Source organism: Carya illinoinensis, chromosome 9, assembly GCF_018687715.1.
Source record: "Carya illinoinensis cultivar Pawnee chromosome 9, C.illinoinensisPawnee_v1, whole genome shotgun sequence".
Taxonomy (NCBI): Eukaryota; Viridiplantae; Streptophyta; class Magnoliopsida; order Fagales; family Juglandaceae; genus Carya; species Carya illinoinensis.
Genome location: NC_056760.1, coordinates 20,355,262 through 20,378,940, shown reverse-complemented (window position 1 = coordinate 20,378,940; position 23,679 = coordinate 20,355,262). Strand labels below are relative to the sequence as shown.

The window sequence follows — 23,679 nt, the reverse complement described above, 5'->3', positions numbered from 1 at the left end:
CCGTTAGGGTGCAACACTGGGTACACTACTAGTGTGATGACCCGCCTTTACGTATATTTTCACTGAAGGGTTGTTTTTAATTTAATTAATATATTGGTTTATTTATTTTAAATTAATGTATTTTAATTGGCTTTTAATTTATTTGATTCGGTGTTTAATTTATTTAGTCGTTTTACGGTTTTTAAAAATCGTTTTCGACGGATTTGTTTTGGTTTCCGGAGTGAGGACTGGACTTCATTTCTTTTCCATCATCTTTTCTTTTTCTCTTTTCTTTTTTTTCTTCTTTCTCTTCTTTCTTCTTTTTTTTTCTTTTTTTTCTTTTCTTTTTCTCCTCCCCGGTTCTCTCTCCTGCGCGCTCTCTCTCTCTCCTCTCCCTCACTCCGTTTTGGCCAGCCACCCAGGGCTGCCGTGAGCCGGCGCCGTGAGCCACACCACCCCCACCATTTTCTTCCCCTCCCTCTGGTGAACCACCCCACCAAGTTTCATACCCAACTGTGCCGCCGTTTAGCCGGAAAAAGCCCATCAAGTCACATGGTTTTTGCGCCGATCTGCCGCCGTCGCTCCACCTCCAGCCACCACCTCTTCACCACTTCATCACCAACTCCTTACCGTCCTAACCCACCCATTTTCGGCCTCTAACAGTCGCCAGAACAGCTCCCACGAGCTAGTTTCCGTTTTGGGCGTTAAGTCCTTCCTCTGCCGTTTTCGCCGCCACCCATGGCCAAACTCCACTTCCACTAGCTTCATAAACATCCTTAGACCATTCCCTATCAATTTCGAGCCTTGGTTTGTCCCCGTTCAAAAGTGGATATTTTACAACCCACGGCCACAGTGAAATTTCACTGTTACGTTGCTTTCGTTTCGCCGTTTGCAACGCCGTGAGTTTTCTAAAAGTACCATATAGCGCTGTAAGTATTTTCCAAACCATACTTTTAAATTTAAATATATTTTGCTCATTCAATAATTATTTGTTGTTGGTTGGCTGATTCCGGACTGAGTCCGAGGAGTTCGGGGGTCGGATGGATGGAGGACGGAGTTGCTTGTTTTATTGATTTATGGTTGGTTGATCGTTTTGTGCATTGATATCGCATTTACATGGTGCATGCACGTTCGTTTTAATTAAATTGAGAAAATTCTGTTTTAGTGGCGTAAGTGGATTTTCGGGTGCGTGTGTATCACGACCCCAAGCCGGGATGGGGTATTATCCCGATGGAGCTCCTCTGGTCACTCGGGAGCGTAATAAACTGAGTGACGTCCCATGAGTTGTCGCTGGGCGACGACGGGAGCGAGGGCTAGGGGATGCTTGGCTACGAATGTGCTGGGCACAGAACCGGGCATCGCTCTACGTACCGACTCCGTGGCCCTTCGCTGGCAAGGGTTAGAGGATGCTTGGCTACGAACGCAGGGGCGCGGAACTGGGCATCGCTCGTTTAGGTGTCACATGCGTGGTCGTTACCTGCGGTGTGGCACTAGAGTCAGGGTGTGGATGACCCCTAGGGGAGGTCATGGTGCATACGGATTAATGGGTTAATGGTTTGAGTTTGATATGGGCCAAATGTGACTTTTGGCATGATATTTGGAAAGGTTATGTTTTTGGGCCAAATGGGATTTTTGGCGTGTGTGGAAAAAATGTGGTTTTTATGAGTTTTGTGCATTGGCATCCTTTCATGCATATTATTTGAGTTTTATATGTTTTTATCTGGTGGTGTTTGGATTTTACTTACCTGCAGCACTATTTTTGGTACCGTAAATTTTGGTGCAGAGATCGAGGATGAAGAGGAGGAGGCTGAGCCCGAGGATGCGGCTCCGCCGGGGTGCTGAAGTTTACGTTTTTTATTTGGTCTAAAACTATATTTGTGTCTTGTAATATTTATTTATGTATGTTTTGAACAGCTTTGTATTAAACAAGAAAAATTCTGGTACTTAGTCATGACTTTCGTTATCCGCTGCATATTTCTTTTTGCACATTTATTGCTTTTACACACACTTGACACTTGTCAATAGGATGATGACCCGTGATGTCATCATCCAGACGTCTCGATTTTCCTGTGTCCGTGCATGGGGATTTCGGGACGTCACAACTATTACTACTTACCCGGCATTGCAATCTGCCCAGTCCATTCATTCGGTTCCTTTTCCTTTCCATTCATATTGCCGTTATGTATCTTCATACATCGTGCATTTATTTCATTCATTCTTTTTTAGTATTTTCCTTCATTTACAGTCCTTTTAGTCCTTTACGATTCTTACAGTCCTTACCGTTCTAACAGTTCTTTCGTTCATAAAAGTCATATTAAAAGGCCATTCCTAAAAGTCATTCTAAAAACAGTTTTCCTTCAAGGCATCATTTAAGAATGTCAGTTTGTGCATCATTTAAAAATGAGTGAAATCTTGGAATCTGCAATTCCTTTCCCACAGAGTTGGTAACATCTACAAAATCCTATGCTCTATACTTGGTGTATTGGGAAGAAGAAGGAATTGAGGCATCCGAGAGGCATATAAGTTGGATCAGAAGGCTTTACAGTTACATGGCTGCTTGCGTTTCAAAATATCCAAGAGCTGCATACATCAATTATAGGGACCTTGACATTGGAACAAATAGTAAGGAAGGCAGCACAAGCTATAGACGGGCAAGTACATGGGGTACTAAATATTTCAAAAGCAACTTTAACAGGTTGGTTCATGTGAAGACCATGGTCGATCTCAGTAATTTCTTCAGGAATGAACAAAGTATCCTAGCTCTTTCATCCTAGTGAGAGGTGATTTTAAAGCAGATGCTTAACTGTAGAAGATATTGTACTCAACAATAAATCCTCTCTATCTCGTTTTACCTATTATTCCATTCAATAAGCACATATAATAAAGGCCATATGTATCGATATTTTATGTGCATTGTAAAATAAAAGGGTTTCCACAAATTGAGGCATATATGCATGCCTATTGATGCATATAAATATATATATATATATATATATATTGTGACATGTTTATGTTCCATTAATATAGTTTTCATTTTACATCAACTATATATTTTGATCGAGTAATGTTACATACAATTATATAATGTCTAAACGCAATCTAGTCATTTTGAAAAAGAGTGAGATCTACTATTAAAAAGTTAATTTATTTTTATGTAAATCTTATATTTATTTACTTTTTTTAAAATAATTGTATGACACTTACACACTCACGACTACAATTATCATTTCTCAAAAAAGAAATAAATAAGTCAATAAGTTTTAGGTTTTTTCTTTGCAAATATTATATATATATATATATTGGCATAATTCCATTGCAAAATCTTGATGAAATAAGAAGTAATTAGTTGGTAAACATCTCTATCATATAAGAAAATAAGAAGTTCGTACGGTCCACTGTATATTATATATGGATTTATGGAGCTATTGGTCCACCTTTGAACCAAGAAAAAGAAGTTGCGAGGGTAGAGTATTCTCGTTAGTTTGGCCAATATCAATACTTTTATGTATTTATCTATTCAATTTAAATTACATTTCTATATTAGATTAGTCATTTATTCTTTATATAATAATAAAATTTTATTTAATTAATATTTTTTTTTTAAAAAATTATTTTTATCACAGTTTATAATTCTACTATTTTAATATTATTAATAATTATATTATAATTAAATTAATATTAAAAAAACATATTTTTAAAAGTCATTTAATCTTTTGAAATGAAAGTATAGAATATTTTAATATTTTAATTTTTGGTAAATGAAAGTGGTATTATATATTTAGCTAATCACTGTAGCAAAAGTCTAAAATGCTCGTATATGTATGCATTAATTTTTTTTTTAAATTAAATTATTTCATGTCAATGTTATCAAGCGTAGAAGTGTTCAAATAAAGTTATTTGTAATTACATCTTGTAGTTAGCCTAACAAACTTTTACTTGTGAGAAATTCTGCCCACACGCGCGCGCCTTTGTTATTTTTCTCCAAAGGCTCTTCAGACAAATTTCAAATGAAAGAATTAGGCCTAGTTAGGATTTTATACAGGTGAGTTGAAATGAGAAATTTGTAAATAGTCGTTAGATAGCTTATTTAATAGTAATGAAATAGTTTAAATTAAAATATTTTATAACGTTTTAGAAAAGAGAATTGTTGCATACAAAAAACGATTATACAAAAGAAAATCTACAAACTGATGTGATTTCTTAAGATCCGTTAAAGCTACTACATATACAAAAAGATTAAATGGTTTAGTTTAATTCATTGATTGTATGTATTATTTTTTTTAATTTATAACCATAAGTTAATTTATTTTATAAAAATTTATATTATAAGAATTTCTTAATTAAAACTATTTGGCTATTTGGTTGAATAGTTAAATGGTTAGAATATTTTTGTAAAATTTTAATTTTTTTTTATTAATCAGAAGATAAAAATTAGAATTTAAAAAAAAAAAAATCGATCTCAAGCTATTGGAGAACGACTCGTTTGTTTATTTTTACTCGAGCTAGAACCAAATTCAAATAATATTAATAGTTAACAAGCCAAGTTCGAATAAAATATTCAAGTTCAAACAAGTAGACATGCTAATCGAACTTGAGTACCCTCATTTGAATTCGGCTCAACATGATTTGTTTGTAGCCCTATTCCTCCTCATTCGAGTTTTACTGCTCTTCTCATATTAGTCACAATTAATTTAATAACAGTTTCTCCGCCTCGTTTGGGCATCGAAAGAGCTTCAATTGAGAAGTGAATTTACTATATATTTGTGGTACGTAAGAGCTTGTTTTATTATTTTTAAGCTCCTTACCGTGCGTGCTTATGGAGTACATAGATCATACAAATAAAATACTATACCATCTATATGGTTAAAAACAAAGATATGAAACCGTCTAATATTTCTCCATCTAATATACTTATCTTTCTTTTCATAAGTAAAAATGAAATAATACATCAGTACCGTACGTAATTTGAAAGATAAAAGAGCAGAATTGAGATCAATGCTTACAGGGTTCAGAGTTTCATTAACAATTAGAATAAAGAGATGAATCACTGCAAGTAAACCAAGTTGTTCTCTTCTGAACAAATCTGCAAAAGAATCTTCCACGTCTGAATTTAGCAGTGATCAATTACCTCCCATGATTAGTTGAACAGATGGCTAGTATCTTGTACATTTTCTTCATCATGATAAGTTGAATAGTGTAACGTCCATATTGAGTTCTTGTCATTACACACTTCACATCTGCTTCCCAAAAAAAAAAAAAAAATTGCAATAATCCCTACCTATATAACAAGCACCAAAACTTAAATTCAAAAATAATCTTGATAGCCTTATCATACACTTACATGGTGAAGAAGCTTGTATTCTATCAATTATGTACTTTGTATGAGCTATGACTCTATATTCCATTGTTTGCAATCTATGGCTCATATAACTCTGCATCTTCAATTACCTTCTTCAGAGCATCTGGTCCCATATGCTTCAGAACCTATGGCATCAGATCAAACATCACGATGCTTGCATGGTATTATACCAAAAAAAATAAAAAAAGACAGACCCTACAAAAAAAGCCTTACAGACAATGAAAGCTAGATAAGCAATATTACAAGGTGTAATGGACTTTGGAAAGAACTTTTCTCCAGGTGCAGCAACAAACCCCATTAATAAACAATCTCCCAGGCAGATGCACAACGAGGGAAGATAAATGTTCTTTTCTTTTTTATTGTAATATATATTTATCAGACCTATTTTGTTATGTAATAAGGTTTATTAAAGACAATGCAAAAGGAGGTGAGACCCTAACCCTGATAACAAGACAAGCACCAAATCATGATTTTCACAACTATCTTAACCGTTTAAGATCAGAATTAAGTATGAGTTCTCGAACATAAGTGAAAATTGTCTAGACAAAAGTTCATACAATGTTATGCCCAAATTTTATATTCAACAAAACCGAAGAAGCTCATTAGCATCAGACCTCATTAGCATCTTTAAAACAACTGTGATCATCTTTCTTTGGCCAGCGTACTTGCCAACATCTGCACCCACAAAATTAAAATAAAGAATCATATTATTCCATAGTAGGATATCTACGCAACCTTTAATTTGAAGAAACTAAAAAGTAAGCACATATAAGTCACAAGTCCTCGTTTGGTTATACATATGAGATGAGATGAAAGTTGAAAATTGAATAAAATATTATTAGAATATAATTTTTTTAAAATTATTTTTGTTTCGGGATTTGAAAAAGTTGAATTTTTTTTTGTATTTTGTTTGGGAGTTTGGAAAAGTTTTCCTCAATAATGATATGCAAATTGCGTACAACCAACCCATCTAAAATCTTCAACAAGAGAATTGCTAGGCCTAATTCAAATTGTGTAAAACCATAAAAAATCTATCAAGGCAGGCCAACTAAATTCATTCTTTTATGTAGTAATTCATCAAGGTCATGATATCAGCTACCCACTTTGATTGTCTAACACTTGGCTTGCCCTAGCAAAATTTTCTGTCTAAAACTATAAAGTAAGAGTCAACATGAATTGGTTGGTCCGATTACCCTGCTGCTAAGACATTTTAGATGCATTCCATCATTTTTAAGTTGGACTTGCAAAGCTATGAATGGAGCACGATGCGGAATTCTGACTTCCTCAACTAGACTGTAGAATTTCTCAAAGAGGATAATTGCTTTTTCAACTAGACTGTAGAATTTCTCATAGACAATGTGGGTTTGGCTTGCATCCTGTGCCAAAAGAACAGGACATCTCCTGTTAAAGAATTAATGGTCATGATTGTTTGTTAGTAACCCAGCTACTTAATAACTTTCATCTCTTACATGTCCAACACATTTCATTCCTTCTAAATATTTATTCATTAAATATAATAGTTTGTATCAAATATATTTATATCTTTTGATTTTATAATATTTATAATAAATAATATATTATATACCAGCACGTAATAAATAACCTAACAAATGCAAGTGCATTCTGATTGGTATCTTTAAACTTATTTTTAAGAAGATTTTGACAAAATATTTATATGAGTAATGCTAGGTATATTTTAAAGTGTATAAATTTCACATATTTTTTTAAAAAAACGAGTTTTAAAATTAAATCTATAATTTTTTAAATAAATCTCAAATTTATCTTTTTTTTTTTAAAAGAAAATGCAAGATTTACACATCCCAAAATTAATATTGCAAATATCATTTTTAAAATTAGAGGGGATGAAATATGTTGGGCACTTCCTATATGACAGTTATTAAATGACAATATGGAAGTTTTTTTTCTTTTTCTTTTTTTTTTTCTTGTTTTTAATGGAAGATTTTGGTTTGACCGAAATGAATGCAAATTGCCAAATGCACACATTGAGAAAGAAGAAAATAGGAAAGAATTTGGGGGACTATGATTGCTTATTGGTAGCAAATCATGCCCATTAATTCTTTAACAGGAGATTTCCTGTTCTTTTTGCACAGGAGGCAAGCCAGACCCGATGTAATTGCTTCACATAATGTAACCTGTCTTTTCCAAGGCGGCGTGCTAGCTCTTCAGCCAAAGCTTGGCCTGATGTGTCGCCATCAGTTGCCAGGATAATGCGAGAAACCTATTAGGTGAAAAAAAAAAGGAAAAAACAAGGAAGAAAACCTGATCAAAACCTTCATATCTGAATGACACTATTTTAAAGACGCATTAAAATACATACCTTATCCAAGTACTCTTTGCAGTTCCAGAGATACTGATAGGCAGTGTCCTAACTTCACATGTGCCGTGTGTGTGCACAAAAATAAAAATAAATAAATTACCAAATAAATAAGAAATAGATACAAAGTTTTCAGACAAAAGATGCCATCAATATGGCAAGAAAAGCAAGATTTTTTTATATGAGTAAACGAAGAAAAGCAATTTTATGACAGGGGAACCACCCCACGACAAAGCCCTTAAGACTCACCCATAGAACCTAAACCCCCGGGGAGACTAGCAAAGAAACCCACCACCATGGCCTCCCACTTAAGCATAACCAAATACATAGGATGCATATAAGGGTGACACCTATCTAGAATGACAAAAAAATAAACAAGAAACCCATGGACGTTTAGCCCATTAAAATCTATTGAGGCTGTCTGAAGGAAAAGAGTATTGATATAGAATGTCTTGAGCTCCTCTGGCATCCATTACAGTTCTCAACATTCTTCCATCCCTTTTCTTCCAAATACAACGCATATAGGAAACCTTCTTCCATACTACTGCATTTTGCAGACTGTCACCTATCCTTGGAGAAGGAATAAAATAAGTTTAAAACTCTTCTTGGCACAGCCTTAGCCAAACGAACTCAATTGAAGAAGTCAATCCACAATGCACAGGAAATCTCGCAATGGAGTAAAAGATGATCAACAAACTCACTACTCCACTTACACATGTACAACAAATCAATCACAACAATATGTCTTTACCTTAAATTATTCATTGTGAGTATCTTACTAGAGTGGCTATCCAAGCAAAAATGCAGAGCCCTCAATGGATCCTTAGCCCACCAAGTACTCTTCCGGGGAAAATGAATTGTTATGAGAATACTTTAGAAAGAAAGAAACATTGAACATCTATGAATCTAGTGGTATACAACAAACGAAGCTAATATTCCACTGAGGCATCCACCTCCAAATCTTGAACTGCTCTAACGAAGCTCATATTTCGCTTAGGAGAATTACTAAATCTCCAAATTGTCTGCCAAAGAAGCATTCTTAGCATGAACAACACCATACATATTTGGGAAAACTTCTTTAAGGAGCCCATCTCCACACCACAAATCATGCAAGAATTTGACCTTGATCGGTCTCCCAACTAAAATTTGAGATGATTAGAAAACCACTCCTAAATTTTCGTTATGTTATTCCACAAATCCAACCCATGAGACCCTTGGACTTCATTAGAACTCAACCCACCCTACAAGCACCCCTTTGGAGTCTACTACTCTCCACAAGACTTCTTTATCATTCTGGTGACCCCAAATCCATTTCTCTATATGAGGAAGTTTTTTTTTTTTTTTTTATCATAAGTTATAGACGCACAATGGGACTTGATCCCAAAACTTCACACCCATCCACTTCTATTCCAGTTATGCATCCCATTAGAAAATGAATTTTTTGGGTAATCCCAAATTAAAAAAAAAAAAAAAAAATTAATGCTTATGAAGGCTAGGTAAACATTATTGTAATGACTCAAAGAAAGCAAGCCACATCTGCTCTATAACCCAAAAGGACCAATCGATTTGAAGCTTCTGTAGAACTACTTATAAGGACCATCTTCACAAAGGTCAAACAGGCTCCAAAGAAGTTCATATCAGTGCATACCTTTTCAGAAGATGGTAATTCTTTAGTTGAAACCTTTCCAGGCGCACCACCAGGAACACTAACACAATTGCGGAAGCCAGCTTCCTCCAGTGAAAGCTTATCTATTTCACCTTCAACCTGCACTCAACATCACATGCAATAAAACCAGGATATAGTGTGTGAAAGATTTGAAAAAAGTAGAAAAGCAGCCCAAAGAGGTGATAGAGGTACTACAATGATTATTTCAGGCACATCATTTATATCATCAAGTCCATACAACCTCTTCTCTGTATCCTTCTCCTGTAAATCAGTGAAATATAAAGTCACGCCGAACTAAGATAAATAAGTGCATAACAGCAGATGAAATAGAACTCAATCATTTACATTCGAGTTCATTATCCTGGTTCAATAAAATTATAAAAGGTCAAGTAAATACAGAGTTAACAAAAAGAATCAATCAATTATCAAGACACATCATTTCCTTGTAGGTATGAAGCTACATGTTCAAGTAAACCCCCCCCCCCCCCACCCCCACCCCCCAAAAAAAATAAAATAAAAACCCACAAAACAAGCTCACCCAAATCATGAGGAATTTGAGCATACATAATTTCTGCACTGCACTGAAGAAGTTTGACGCTTACCAGGAAAATACTACAAATTAATGATTTGGACAACAATTCATCTCTATCTTCGATATCAACTAATATAAAACTCCAAGCTAAGTCTCAGCACATTACCTGCCAAAATCTTTTCCCCACAGTCCGGTATTTGCAACCAACAAGCAGCCCATTTTGTCTGTAAGTAAAAGCAATGACATTCTGCATATAAAAACTTCTGCAGTTATTAGAAACCATAAACTTCTCACGGTTCAAGTTACTGAGAATTAAAGCAACAACACATGCACACACAGAGAAGAGTAGTTGAGAATTTAAGATGGATTATTCCATATGATGAAATGATAAAGCAAAGAATGTTTTTTTTGGGGGGGGGGGGGGGGGGGAGAACAGAAAAGCTTTTCACTATTTGTTTTTTGATAGGCAAGGCTTTTTGCTATTTTCATGTGATTGAGAACACAAATAAGGTCGTTCCTACTTAATTAATCAGATCTGTGCAATTGAGGTTTAGATGAGTCAAATTATGTAATCAAAGATAAAAAGCTCATGACTCATCACTACCCCAATGCCATGTGCGTGTTGCTGAGCAGTTATAATCCTCCTTAACTAAATGGATTGTTGGATATGGATTCTAAACATTTTTTTTATAATTAATAAGATACTTTATTGATATAGAAATAGGCATAGCCCAAGTACATAGGAAGCATATATGTTACTACACCTAGTTAGGAACTAGCAAAGGTTACAAGGAAATCATGAAAGTTGAGACCATTAAAGTCTATAACAATTGTCCACATAAATTGTCTTCCAGATAAAACTCTAAAAACTCTTCCAAAGAACAGCCTTGATCCTTAAAATTTTAGTCATTCCTTTCACTCCAAATACACCAAAATAGGCAACCGGTAGCCATCTTCCACACAGCTACAATCTATGGTATCCCTGTGATTCCTCTCCAACCAGCTAGTTGGTCAACCACCCTCCTCAGTATAACCCATGCTAATCCCATTTTGCTGAAAAAATAATTTCATATGGCTCTTACAAGCTCACAATGTAGAAGAAGTAAATGATCCACTGTTTCGCCGCTATTTCTGCACATACAATACTAATCCACAAGGATAAGCCCATGTTTCTTAGATTATCAATGGTCAAAATCTTCCCTAAGGATACAGTCCAAACAGAAAAAGCAGCCTTAGGAGGTGCTTTACTCCTCCAAATGCTTTTCCAAGGAAAGTGATTACTAGTTTGGGTAGTGAGAATCTCAAAGAAAGAGCGAACAGAAAATTTTCCTTTGCTGGAAGGCGACCAAACCAACTTGTCCACCCCTATAATAACTCCAATGGTGTATAACAAGTTAAAGAACTCAACAAGGACACCAACCTCCTAATCATGTGCCTCCCTAATGAAACTGACATTCCACTGTAGCATTTTGGGGAAAAGAGCAATGAATGTAGCATTTAAAAGGTCTCTTCAAAAGGTCTCTCAAGACAAACCATACTTGTCCGATCAATTGCCTCAAAATCAAGACCATCTAATCTAGGTCTCCAATCGAAAGGTTCCGAAAGTAGCTCTTCAAAATGTCCAGCTATGTGGTCCTTGATCACTGATTGGTCTGATGAAGCAAAGCCGTCTATGGTCAGGGTCTCGATGGCATTGTTCCTCCTGTGTGAGTTGGCTACCCGGTCAAAAAACTTCGTGCATTTGTACCCCTCCCTCAGCCACAGTGCCTTTGACTTTTGCATCCAAGAAATCTCCTCCATTAGAATCACCCTATCTCATTCTAAGGTGACTGGGCTTTTGCGAGTGTTCTCGACTTCTACACCCTCCATACCTTGTAATTCTTGTAATAAGGTTTCTTTTGAAATTCCACATTGCCAAAAACCTATTCATTCCAAGACTTTAAGTCCTTCAAAGATTTCAAATTACCTGCCAAGGTAAAACTCGGAGTACCTTGTAGCTGATATGAACTCCACCATTGTCTAAACAAATCCACAAACCCTTCAGCTTTTAACCACATTTTTTTTTTTTTGATAAGTAATATGATATTTCATTGATAAAAGGATAGGCATAGCCCAAGTACACTAGAGGTATACAAAAGCATACACCTTTTTAAGAACTAGTAACAGTTACAAGAAAATCATGAAAACTAAACCCATTTAAATCCAACCCAATAGCCCACATAAACAGAGTCTTCCAAAAGAAACTCCTAAACTCTTCCAAGGAACGTTCATGGTCTTCAAAAAGTCTCTCGTTACGTTCACTCCAATTACACCAAAGAATACAAATAGGGGCCATTTTCCAAACAGCTGCAATCTGTGGTGTCCCAGTAATACCTCTCCAGCATGCCAGAAGATCAACCACCCGGCCTAGCATCACCCATGCTATTTCCATCTTGCTGAAAATGTAGTTCCACATGTCTCTAGCAAACTCACAGTGTAAAAGTAGATGATCCACCGTTTCCCCACTCTTCTGACACATACAACACCAGTCCGTGATAACAAGGCCCCTTCTCCTCAGATTATTAGTCAGTATCTTGCCTAAGGCTGCTGTCCACACAAAAAAGGCAGCCTTTGTTGGTGCTTTAGTCCTCCAAATGTTCTTCCAAGGGAAAGAATGTCCTTGTTGCCCAGTAATAGAGTTATAAAACGAGCGTACTGTGAATTTTCCTTTCCTAGAAGGTCTCCAAATCATCACATCTTCAGTTGTGGCAGCAACAGGAATGTTATACAGCAAGTTAAAAAAATCCACCAGCATGTTCACTTCCTAGTCGTGTACCTCCCGATTTAGGATAATATTCCACTCTTGTGAACCTTGTATAGTTACCCTCAAATCAGCCACCATGGCATCTGGATCCCTTGCAATACTGTAAATAGCGGGATAAGCCTCCAGCAACACTGTGTCACCCACCCAACAATCCTTCCAAAAGCGTATCCTTCTTCCATCCCCCCAAGCTCAATCGAGTATTACTAGCAAAAGAATCCCATCCTTTCTGTATGAACTTCCACAACCCCACTCCATAGGACCCCCCTCCCTCTTTTGAACACCAACTACCCATTTCACGACCATATTTCAAATCCATCACCCCTTTCCATAAAGCTCCACTCTCATTGTTATATCGCCAAAGCCATTTTCCTAGTAAGGACCTATTAAGAATCCTCACATTCCTAACCCCCAGTCTGCCATCTCTCAAGGAATTGCACACCTTATCCCAGCCCACTAAATGAAACTTAAACTCCTCTCCTATTCCACTCCATAAAAAGTCACGTTGAAGTTTTTCCATTCTACATGCAATGCTAGCAGGAAGAGGGAATAGAGAGAAATAGTATGTGGGAAGATTTGAGAAAGTGCTCTTATTAAGAGTGAGCCGCCCCCCTTTGGATAAATATAACATTTTCCAACCAGCCAACCTACGCTCAAATTTTTCCAAAACCCCATCCCAAATAGACTTAGCTTTGAAAGATATATTCTAAACATTTAATTAGATAACTCATAAATGGGCACATGAGTAATTACGCATGGAGACAAATCATAACTGTCTTAACTTGGTCAAATCAACCTATTTGCCACCCATAAATATATCTTTTGAGAACTGGTATGGACACAACCATTTTATAGTTCCATAATAAAATAATAATTTTTAAAATTCAAATACACTAAAGTCAAAGCTATAGTCAACAAAATTTTAGAACAAGTAATATTTGATTATGTCGTTAGTGACATGGGGAATCGCATCTAACTTAGGACTTTAATGTAACATAGTTCCTACCCTATGATCATCCACATAGATGTAGATGTTAAGGTTTAATATTTATACATTAGGTACCTTATCACTAGACATTTGCATAACAGCATTTCTTTGCAATGTCTTCTCAGATATCATCCGCTCGCCAAAATATGCAATCAGCTGGGACAAAGAATAAGAAATTGATATCAGTAAATTAGGCATCGGCAATTGCATTAAAGGAATTACAGGAGAGGGAGAGAGAGAGAGAGAGAGAGTAATCAGAAAAAAGGACCAGGAAGGGGATATCACGAGGACCATTATTCAAGTTCTCAAAGCCCTCCTATATACATGGCTTTTATCTCAATGCACACAGAAAATCATTTAACATGTGGATCCCATAAAAAAAATTGTTAGCTAAGTTTGTTGCAAGTAATCACACACATTCCTTTTTGTTTTCTCTCCTAATTCATTGGAGGCATGCTTTTGTAGAATTGTCAGCATAGAAGAAGGCGACAACTCAGAGCCATTTTATGCTTCCATGATGGACAACAAAAAGTGGGAAAGGCATCTCATTCAATCATGCCAGTCAATTGTTAAGGAGGAGATTCTATAAGGCTTTGAATGGAAAGCACAAGGGAAAAATATCAGGTCGAATAACTAAACCATCCATGTCAGGAATATAGGTTAAATGCACACTTTTTCCTCTAGTAGTCTCAACCCCTTACGAAAGGAATAAGGGCAATAAAAGAAGGACAATATAGGCACTACTTCTTAAGATATAACAATAAGACATCACATGAATTTCCATATAACCAAATCAAGAATGGGGCCTAAGTGCACAAAGTCAGAAGCAGCCCTTTCCATCCCTTTAAGCATCCTATCCCAGGTAAAGGTAGGATTTAATCTCAATTCCTTGGCACTAAGCCAATAGACTTTATAACACATTATATTCTTGTTATTATTATCATTATTACAATTGTTGTTCTGGTTATTGTTATTCTATACCCGTATGATGGGGGAGTTGAAGACAAGATTTTTTGGTGACCCTCTAAAACAGGGAAGTTCACAATATACTCTTTCTACCAAGCCATGACTATGCATAATAAAATCCAGCTGGAGGCGAGGTGATCATATGCGGCAGCTCTAAAGATGGGTCATGCTTCGGTGACTCAATTTGATACCAGGGGCAAGAAGGAGAACTGTGAAAGTGGTGTGCAGATCACATAAGCTCAAACCCAACAGAAGGAGTACGACTCCTCTGAAAAAGAGGAGTAATGGTAGTATGGCTGAAAAAGAGATGCACAATACATTAAAGGAGATGGAAACTCAGCTTATCAAGTTGAGGCAGCGATCGCTTTCTTGTCTATGAAAATAGATTTGCTTTCAGCTGGAGGCAACAGGTTTGTAAGAAACAAGCCCAAGATAGGCCAGAATCCTTTAAAATCAGAAAAAGGAAAACTGAAAATCAGTTTCGGCAGTTGCTATAACTAGATCCAGGAGTGTGTGGCAGGTCAAAAGGAAAACCAGGCCATTCGAAGTGGGTTCTACGTTGGGTATTAGCGTAGAGACATCTGTAATGGAATGCTCTTCACCATAGGTGACACAGGAAAGGCTAATAGTCGGTGGTACACCCTAGGTCAGTGTTCTCCCCGAAGAAACTATGGATCATATGTCGGAGTTGAAGGAAAATGGTGTAACGCTGAAGTCTGAGGGAGATGTAGGGTCCATCAAAGTTGCACAAAAATGAAGGAACTTGATGTACTGCCAAGACTTGATGCCAACCTAGAACCTCCAAAGGTGACCATGACCCAACTATTGGAGAGAACCAATGGAGCTGTTGAGGAGGTACGGGATTTGAATGCGAGAGATGGTGGTGGTTTTTTTTTGGTTTGTTGGGGGGGGGGGGGGGGGGGGGGGAAAGGGAAGGGAGAGGAAAATATGGGTTTGTCATTGGTGCCTTGTGAGGATGAATGTTTAGGTCTTGGTGTACAATTGGGAGTTGTGTCTAGGGAAGATGTTGTCCCCTTGTTATCTCTTCCTCCAATAAACAATATAGATGTATCATCATCAGATTGGGTTTTGTAAAAGGTTAATGAGATACAACAGTGTGTGGGGATTACATGTGGAGAATTTGACGACCAATTCATAGCACTACTCACTGCAATTGAGGCAGATCAGTCGCTAGAAACAAAATCAAGATTTAAGAAGAGCAGGGAGTTAAAGCGTCTTATTTGGGCAATCAACTACGATGCAAAGGGAGGTAGTACAAGTCAAGGGAGGACTAGACGGAGGGCATAAAGCCTTCCTCCATCCTTGTAGGATCATTCGAGTGGAGTATTAGTTGTGTGGGAAAGAAGGGGTTGGGGTTGTTACAATGACTTGCTTTGCTTTGGGGAGGCATGTTTTGTCCCAATTGGGCTTGGTGTATATTGGATAGGTTTCTAATTTCTCCCTCTTGGGTGATGTTCATTAGGGGCTCTCTATTATGGGCTACATATTCTCTCTTGTATACACCCAGTGTACTTGGTTATGCCTATTGATATTAATATATTTTTACTTATTAAAAAAAAAAAAATCCATTCTACCAAGACATCATTGATTAAACAAAGAAAATCTTAATAAGGTTATACTGGAAAATTGAAACAACTTGGATGGAGACCCCCTGTATCTGCAGTGAAAAGAATCTCAAATTGTTGACTCTTCCAGTACTGCTCTTTTAAGCATGTCTCTCTATATATAATGTGATGAAGTTTTCCTTCAATTTGTACAACTAAACCACAGCCTCAGCCTATAGGAGATTCATAATATAACAAAAGGACAGATTTTACTTAGACACTTGTCGTGTCAAAGATATTATTTATGATAAACACGAGTGAACCATTTATCCAAGTTTAAAAGTTATTCCTCCATCTTAATGAATAATCGTAAATTTGATGGATGGTAACTCCATTCCATTAATTGAATCGAAGCTAAATGAAAAAGATTCACAGGTAACATTTAATGTATGATTAAATGAAGTGCAATGAATGTGTTTTGTGATCTCAATGAGTGGCTGCATCAGCCTATAGCATTTATACTCATTCTATAACCGTGGACAGAGGGTCTAAAGTCATGAGGCAAAGCTTCTACCATGAGTAGATACACCTTGCTTGATGCCGACAGTAACATAACCATATTATACATAAATACATGCCCGTCAACTCAAATCAAACAGCTAATGAATAGCATAGTCTCTATCAATCACAATGGCTTGAATGATACAGCACACACAGCAAGACAACCAAGTCTACTTCAAAGAGACTAATTTGCTTATATAGTCGATGAATGCTTTGAAAAATAAAAATGGTTTTTTAAGTAATTGACCATTAGGTTATTGTTATTAATTACATGTAATGGTGTTTGTGTTTCTTCTTTTTCATAAAATGGAAGGGAAATGGTAGGAGAGGAATAAATCCTAGGTTGGATACTGGTACATTTGTTAGTGATTAAAGAGTAAAACACTAAGTTTGAAGGGAAGATAGCCCAACACTTAAAGGAGTTCCATTGATGAGGACAAAAATATTCCAATGGTAATGGAAATTGAACATACCAAAGACATGTTCATGCTGATAAAATCCTGCTTGGCAGCCTTTAAAGTTTAATTTTTCAGCTTTAAAGTTTAATTTTTCAGAATAGCAGTTCATTTAGAGTGAAAACTCCAGAAACTAGTTTTCTCAACTCTGGGCTGATATAATGGAATGAAACGTCATTTTTCAGAACTAGTTCAACTATTCCCCAATAATTTCAAGCCTGATCTCCATTGTACTTCAACAGCAAACCTAGTCATTATATGGCACCCTCCCCTTGACAACAATGTCGAAGGGCTCACATAACTAGATAAAGAGTTGTAATAATCTATACATAGAGAGAGAGAACCATATAGTACCTTTGCACCTAGTGGTTCTAAGCCTATACTTTCCTCTGATACTTGTTCAAAGGACTCGACTTTTTTGGCAACTCCATAGTATGATGCTCTGCTCTCTGCAAACGCCTAAACCAAACAACAAATTGGCTTAGTTTTTCCATTTTGCATAAAACCTACAAATATTGACACCTGTAATATTTTTACCTGGCCTGCCCACCCACATTCAGTGTGAAAACATCTCCACATCGCAAAACCCCTACAACATCAGTCACATAAGAAATAGAGCGTACTTCCTCAACCTACTAGCATCAAAACAAACTAGAAGAAGCATCTTACCCATCTTGGATGATATGAAGAGATAAACTCCTAACCATTGACCGCCCACCTTTGCACTATGTTACCAAAAAACAGGAGATTTAAACACAAATTGGAATAGTTTAGAATATAAAATTGCAAAGAAGATAAAAGAATACTAACAACCAAAGGTTACCTACAAAAGAGAAAAGTACAGTATGCGAATAAAATGATTTATTATGCAATAAGGTATTAACAAAATTGTATGAGGGAGGATAAACCTTGGGGCAAAACAACCGATGGTACCGTCCCGGCGTAACAAAATCATCACAGTTGATGCCAAGGACTTCCAATTTCTGTGTCAACACTCTCACTTTGGAAGAACCATCAGTTTTAGCTCCTTTTTGCTCCACATGAGCTACATGGTTGTAAATTAAAACGATAATTCACTCCCCATTACTTCTGAGAATAACCAAAACTTAAATATATATATATATAGACCACACTAAAGGGCAAGTTGTTGCCTTCGAATTAAATATGAAGTTTGAGATAATTTAAAGAATACAGTGTGAAAAAAAAAAATCTCAGTTAGTATATGGTTTACAATTATTTTCTATATGCCCTGTTTGGTTGCTGAGCAAATGTTATTAAAGAAAGTAAAATGTAACTTCTGAAAGAGCAGCACACCGCTACATGTGTAAAACCAAAGGAAAATTGTAGGTACTTTACCGAGCAAAATTCAAATAATCGAATCTTAGCTGAGCCAACATCTTGCTAATTGAAAATATATGCGAGAAACAAATGAACACAAAAGGGAAATGGCCGGACCTTTAAAGATAGGGAGCGTTATCTGGATGAGGTTAGAAGTTTCTTTTTCCACAATTCATTTCTTTGGGCATCTGCTGGTGATTTCAATGGAGTCAGCTTTCATGACTTTTTTGTATCACTTTCTAGCTCTTAATTTGTAACCAGCTGTTCTAAGTTGTATAATTCCTGTGTGGCTATGCCTATTTAATTCATTCAATAAGATTTTATTTCATCCATAAAAAACAAATTAACACAAAAGGCAAAATAAGAATAAGATTCCATATTTATTTTCTTTTTCTTTTTTCTTTTCTTGACAGCCAAACGAGGCAAATATAATGTGTGCGCGCGCGCGCTGCGGATAAAAAATAAAAATAAAAAACCAGTAAATGAAAGTAAGCAACAAAGCAGTTGATTAAAAGAACTGGGCATGCGTTGCAGTATAGAGTATATATTGGGTAGAGCATTCAAGTGCATGCTGAAGCCAAGCAGTACCTGGAGAAGTGGAAGCCCTGGTGGAGGGGGTGAGAGAGCAAGCCCAAGAACGGGGAAAACTCCTGGGAGAGGTAGTAATGGAGGCACTGAGCAAGCGTGTGCAGGAGGGGGAGATTTTGTAGAGTGGACGGCAAAGAAGACACTGCCGAAGGACTGCCATTTTTTCGCTTCCAACTTCGGCTGTTATCTCCTTCCTCTACTAGTACAAGCACTAGGGAGCGATTTATTTACTTATTTATATTTTAACGACTTTTGGGGCCTATTTCTTTTCCCTATTATTTGACTTGAACATTTATTTTTTAATTTTCTCTGCATAAACTTAATTAATTTATCTCTCATAGTAGTGGTAGTTTTTTTTTTTTTTTTAAAGTTCGCTTGTCAATATTATCACTTTCAACACTATAATAATTAAGATATCTCCTATATTTATACAAGAATCCACCTATTTCATATGAAATGGTAGGGGGTGGCAATTTACATTCGTTGATTGTGTTTGTGTCATATCAAGTAGGAGTAAGATTCTACTAGTCTGAACCAGATAAACTGATCAGATCGACAATTTTTACAAGTTTTTTTTACCTAGACCGGATTGAATGAAAAAATATATATTTTATTATTTATATATATTATTTCTATAAATAATTATATATAATTAATTATTAATATATATTATGTCTATAAATAATTATATATAATTAATTATTAATATGTCACAATATTACATAAGTATTATATTTTACTATTTATATACAAGGCAAAATGTGTTCTCCTAAAGGCAAATGTATCAAAAGCACAAGTAAATGTGGTATTTTCTTGATTCTTTGATACTATTTCCAATTGATAGTAACTAGAGAACCCATATAAGAAATAATAAAAAAAGCATATCCAGCAACTTTTTCTAACACTTGATCAAGAAAGGGTAAAGGAAAATGATTTTTTCTAATGGCGGCATTCAACTTCCTATAATCTATGCACATAAGCTAATAGTAAAAATCTTAGTAGGAATTAGTTCATTTTGCTCATTTTTAACAATGGAAAGCCCAGATTTTTCTGGAATTACATGAATGGGAGTTACCCACTTACTATCCGAGATGGGGTAAATAATACCCACATCAAGCAATTTCAGCACCTCATTTTTAACCCCTTCCTTCATTATAGAATTCAACCTTCTTTGCATTTCTCTAAAAGGCTTTGCATCATCTTCTAAATAAATCCTATGAGTACACTTCAAAAGACTTATACCTTTTATATCAGCCATTGTCCACCCACTGGACTTTTATGCTTCCTAAGGATATCTAGCAATTTATCTTCTTTTTCATTAGTTAAGTGAGAAGAAATTACCATAGGGAATGTGTGGTTGTAAGAAAGCATGCTTCAGATCCAATAAAAGAGGTTTGAGGTGATTATTGCTCTGAAGGCTTGAGAGTTGCTGTTAAGGGCGGAAGTTACTCAAATTTTGGCCTCTATAGTGGTGTAACTTGTTGACCTGTTGAGGAAACAAGAGATGAGTCATTAACATTATCAAATCTTTTTCAAATTCCTCTAAAGAATCTATATATTGAAAGTAAGGTACAAATTTTCATCAATGAAATTTGTCAGCAAATTCACTTCATGAACTTCCTCAACTTCTTGTGGTTGCCTGCAAAGATTGAAAATATTTAGTTTCAAAGTCATATTTCCAAAAATTAACTTTAAAACTCCACTTGTACAATTTATGAGAGCATTAGAGGTGGTTAAGAAAGGTCTTTCTAAGATAATAGGCACTTGAAAGGTAGAATGAGTAATCAATTGCATATCAAGTACCACAAAGTCTACTAGATATTAGAATTTGTCCACTTAAACTAAAACATCTTTCACAACACCTTTAGAAATCTTAATAGACCTAGCAGCCAGCTGCAATGTGATTGAAGTAGATTTCAACTCACCCAACCTAAGTTGAACATCAACATGATAAGGTGATAAGTTCACACTTAAACCTAAGTCTAACAATGCCTATTTTTTAGCTCCCTATCATACAAGCTATGGTAGGGGATCTTGGGCCTTTGTATTTGTGAGGGGTGTTGGTCTGGATAATGGCATTAACCTGCTCAGTAAGAGAACCTGTTGAATAGTATCTAACATGGGTATATTAGTCCTAACTTGATTAAAAATCTCAAGAAGTTCGGTTGATGCTTGTCTTTGTGCAAAGGGGCTAGCCTTTGAGGAAAATGTGCATGTGTAGTCCTTAGAACATTTTCAGATTCAATGTTGAGTCTTGTGCCTTATTTTCAAAAGGAGGTTTAGAAGTATTAGCATTCTTTTATTTCCTTTGAGCTGGAATACCAATCATCTTACCACTTCTCAAGGTTTAATAGTCTTGACTTGCATGACATTGGAATCTCTAGCCATACTTTGAAATTTCTGGTTTTGGCCTTGTGGATTAGGTTGAGATTGTGCAAGGAACTTCCCTTTCTCTTGAGCACTCAAGGTTGTGGTCAACCTTGTGATTGAATCTTGGATATCAACGATTGGTTGTGAATTTTGATTTTTGATGGTAGCTTGACTTTGCATGAATTGCTGAAAATTGGTGGACAGCTGCCGGAAATGTCTTCAAGGTTCTTTTTCTGAGTTGGGACCATGTGGTTGGCATATTGAGATGGTTCTAAACCTCCTGGGGCTGTGTAGGGTGCATATTGAGAAGGACCAACTATGTTGAGCATAGGTACAGCAGCTTGTTCACCCCTCCAACTGATATTAAGGTGATTTCTCCATCTCGAATGATAGGTGTTGGAATTAGGACCTAAAAAAGGTTTAGCAACCACATCAACAGCATTAGATTGATCCAAAAGAACTTCTTTAAAATCTGGAATGGTTGGGCAATCATTAATTGAATGCCCTTGGTTCTCACAAATATTATAGCTTAAGGTAATTTGAGGTACAGCTTGTACCTCATTCACTTTCTTTAGTTCTATGGTTTCTAATTTCTTAGAAATCATAGCTAAGCTAATATTTAAATCATCTACTTCCTCAAACTATATTTTCCACCCCCTGAAACTATCCTTGAACTTTCAGACCTACCATGAACATCATATGTATCCTATGATTGTGCATTTTTAGCTAGATAATCAAAATATTCAAAAGCTTCCTCCAGTTCCTTGTTGAAAAATTCTCTATTACACATGGTTTCTACAAATTGCCTCATTTTTTATTGCAATCTCTCATAGATAAAATTAATGATCCTCCAATTCTCATATCCATGGTGAGGACATGCATTTAAAAGGTATTTGAATCATTCCCAACAATGATAAAATATTTTCACATCCTTTTGGTAAAAATTCATAATTTGTCTTTTCAAGGCGTTGATCCTGTGCATGGGAAAAAATTTATTTAAAAATTTTGTTTGCATTTCTTTTCAAGTCCCAATAGATCTTGGTCTTAAAGAATTCAATCATGTCCTAGCATTGTCTTTTAAGGAAAATGGAAATAGTTTTAATCTTATGACCTCTTTAGTGCATGTTCTTCCATAAATATGAAACACACTTCTTCAAACTCTTTGATATGCAAATAGGAGTTTTCAGATTCCATGCCATGAAAGTGTGGTAGCAATAGAATTATGCCGGGTTTAAAATTAAAAGTATTTGCATTAAGAGACAAAATGATGTAAGGAGGTGTGCTAGTCCTAACAGCCTAAAGATACTCTCTAAGTCTCCTGTTCTAATTTACCATTTCCCTATTATGATGCTCATTTTTAGCCATGGTGCCAGGAGTGTCAAATGATGATTCAAGAGAAAGTGATGTAGAGTTAAAAGATGTCAATAATTCTATCCTAAACAATCGAGATGTGTGGTCTCTAGTCCAACCAATCATACAAATAAGAGCAGAAAATAAAATAAAAATGAAAAATACATAGAAAAGGGGAAAAATGTAAGATATCACCTCTTCACAGCTCTACCAATGTCCTCTCAGCAGTAAAAAAATGTTTTGATAAACACCAGTTGTTCTTGGCAACGGTACCAAAAACTTGACGTAGTCTCAAATGTGCTTTCAAGTGTAGAAGTGTTAAGTTGTATCAAAGATAAGTCAATCATATTCCACATGGATAGTGGATTATTAAAGCATTTGTAAACCTTATTGTAAAACAAAAAATGTGTTGACTATGAGAGATGAAAAATAATATGAAATGCAATATGATGAATCTTTTTAGGGTTTTATAAAAGAAAAAAAATATATGCAAAGCCAAAACAGAGTCTTGAAGATGAATTTGGAAAAAAAGTGTGAAATTAATTTCAGTAAAATTAAGTCAGTGAGGAAATTAAAGTTTCTAACCAAAGAGGCAAATTAACAAATACTTGGGTTGTGTATGAGACTCTTTTTGTTACGGTTCCTAAATAATTTTCTTGATTAACAATCCAATTAAAGCATTGATAGATGGAAGATAAAAAATGGTATGCTCAGGTTTTGCAACATTTCTCTAAGGGATTCTCTATATTACTAGCTAAACACACATTAATAATTATTTGAGAGAAGCCTTGATAATTTTTAAGTTTTTGTTGTGCCTTATGTTAACA

The 23,679-nt window shown here is 35.8% G+C and overlaps 1 protein-coding gene across 5 annotated transcripts; it reads right to left on the bottom strand.

The window, feature by feature from the left end:
- Nucleotides 1-4,872: 4,872 nt before the first annotated feature.
- Nucleotides 4,873-19,359, bottom strand: LOC122277146 (primase homolog protein). 5 transcript variants are annotated; one of them, XM_043087024.1, is made up of 14 exons: nt 19,133-19,359; nt 18,115-18,251; nt 17,876-17,931; nt 17,744-17,795; nt 17,561-17,665; nt 13,735-13,815; nt 10,038-10,118; nt 9,535-9,600; nt 9,322-9,438; nt 7,677-7,724; nt 7,492-7,577; nt 5,953-6,013; nt 5,321-5,463; nt 4,873-5,219 (listed from the first exon to the last, which is right to left on the bottom strand). In XM_043087024.1, the coding sequence occupies exons 1-13, from the start codon at nt 19,290-19,292 to the stop codon at nt 5,395-5,397; spliced, it is 1,119 nt and encodes a 372-aa protein (XP_042942958.1). In that variant the 5' UTR covers nt 19,293-19,359; the 3' UTR covers nt 4,873-5,219; nt 5,321-5,394. The 5 variants fall into 5 exon arrangements, with proteins under 5 accessions (XP_042942958.1, XP_042942957.1, XP_042942959.1 ...); XM_043087023.1 differs by having other exon boundaries at nt 4,873-5,216; XM_043087025.1 differs by lacking the exon at nt 7,677-7,724 and having other exon boundaries at nt 4,873-5,216.
- Nucleotides 19,360-23,679: the final 4,320 nt, after the last annotated feature.

Coding starts and splice junctions, on each gene's coding strand:
- LOC122277146 (XM_043087024.1), bottom strand. CDS start 19,292: ATGGCAGTCCTTCGGCAGTGTCTTCTTTGCCGTCCACTCTACAAAATC. Junction 18,252..19,132: donor CAGGGCTTCCACTTCTCCAG/GTACTGCTTGGC, acceptor ACAACCATGTAG/CTCATGTGGAGCAAAAAGGA. Junction 13,816..17,560: donor TAGAACCACTAGGTGCAAAG/GTACTATATGGT, acceptor TCTTTGTCCCAG/CTGATTGCATATTTTGGCGA.